Raw genomic sequence first — 1569 nt, forward strand, 5'->3', positions numbered from 1 at the left:
TTAAGTGGTAAGTTCCATAATAGCACTAACAATGTCCCCCTTGTGAGCCTTGAGAGCCTTGACAGCCTTGCTCCTCGACACCCCAGCCTGTGTCATGACCAAGTCAATGTCCCTTTGCTCTACTCCAGTCTCGTCGATTTCTTCCTCTTCCTCATCCGCTGCTGTTCCAGCAGCTGCTGCAGAGGTGTCTGATTTTGCCATCACAGAGGCTAAGTCCGGCATCCTGAACTGCTGAGCAGCTTGGGTCTGTAGCTGAGAACTCAAATCCTCTATCTTGGCCTCGCCGAAGATGACATACGTCTCAGAATTCGGACTCTTGAAGACATCAGGTTTGGAGATGAAAAACAATATCTGAGTCCAAGATAAACTGGGTCATAGTACCATTCATTAATCCGTTCATCTAGTAAGCTCAACTGGTTTAAAAGAAAATGACAGAAACCATACATTCTTGGTTCTTTTGATGGTGACCCTGCTTACATCAGTAACAGGCTTCATCCCCAGCTTTAACATTGCCTTCCGGCTCTTCTTCTCGCTTCTGCTTTGCTTTGAACTGGCATTAGCACCTGCAACATATATTCCAATCAAACTATAAAAGCTGCTCTATAGAAATATCCACACAACTAACTTTAGATGAGACAATTAGATAAAAAGATTTGAAATAACACCAAGTACATAAAAAAGTATTAAAAATTCCAAAAAAAGAAAAAGAAAAAGAAAAAAGATTAAGCAAAACTTCTCTTAATTCATAAAGCATCACTAAAATCATTGGGAAATATAAATAATAATAAGAGAGAAGGAGAGAAACCTTGGGCACTATCTTCCTTATCATCGTCATCCTCCTCCTCCTCCTCCTCCTCCTCCTCCTCCTCGTCATCTTCTATCTCAATTTCCTTGACGTCCTCAACCACAACCTCCTCCTCCTCGCTCTGCAAATGATACAATATTAACTCTCAAAAAGAGAGGAGTGAGAAAGAATGAAAGAAGAGAAAGAATGAGGCGGAACCAAAGGCTTCTTCTGGGGTTCCTCAGCGGAAGAATTAGGAAGGAGTTCAGTTTCAATGTGGGCTGCTTCAACCACGGGACCTGGCGACATGCTTATGGTTGCTGGATAGGGTTTAGGCTGGACAGGAGGCAAGGGGTATAAAGAATGGATAATGCTTAGTGCGGACACTCTTAAGTAACTTCTGATGTTATGCGGGGTTTAGTTTCTTGTTTAACATATATTGGGCTGCACTTAAGGCCCGTTTTCAGGATCTCTCGTCTGCCTTGCACTTCCCACCCAAAATGTAATATAACCCACCACACCCTCGTCAATGCCTTGTATTCTATATATCGCTCAGAATATAGGTGTCTTTTTCAATTTTTTCCCCCAAACTAGAAATTAAGCCTTTACTATTAGGAATAAATATTCAAATTGTACATGAGTTTTGATCCAATATGCAATGCCATACTTAAATTTTGATTTGATTCAATTTTCACAAATAATTGACAACATTATTAAATTAGCACCATTTTAGATTGGTATATTGCATACAAAAACATTTTTATTAATCCAATATGGAAATAAAT

At 40.0% G+C, this 1569-nt stretch overlaps 1 protein-coding gene across 1 annotated transcript; it reads right to left on the reverse strand.

The window, feature by feature from the left end:
* LOC108469380 (nascent polypeptide-associated complex subunit alpha-like protein 2) lies at positions 1-1093 on the reverse strand. Its single transcript, XM_017770271.2, has 4 exons — positions 1004-1093; positions 806-926; positions 445-563; positions 1-351 (listed from the first exon to the last, which is right to left on the reverse strand). Exons 1-4 carry the CDS (start codon positions 1091-1093, stop codon positions 1-3), a joined length of 681 nt encoding a protein of 226 aa, XP_017625760.1.
* Between the last annotated feature and the right edge of the window lie 476 nt (positions 1094-1569).

This window comes from Gossypium arboreum, chromosome 8 (genome assembly GCF_025698485.1).
Source record: "Gossypium arboreum isolate Shixiya-1 chromosome 8, ASM2569848v2, whole genome shotgun sequence".
NCBI lineage: Eukaryota > Viridiplantae > Streptophyta > Magnoliopsida > Malvales > Malvaceae > Gossypium > Gossypium arboreum.

Bases quoted from the DNA above. Each gene is read 5' to 3' on its own strand.
- LOC108469380 (XM_017770271.2), bottom strand. From the start codon at position 1,093: ATGTCGCCAGGTCCCGTGGTTGAAGCAGCCCACATTGAAACTGAACTC. The intron at 927-1,003 runs GTTCCGCCTCAT...TATCATTTGCAG, and splicing joins AACCCCAGAAGAAGCCTTTG to AGCGAGGAGGAGGAGGTTGT. The intron at 564-805 runs GTTTCTCTCCTT...TATATGTTGCAG, and splicing joins TAAGGAAGATAGTGCCCAAG to GTGCTAATGCCAGTTCAAAG.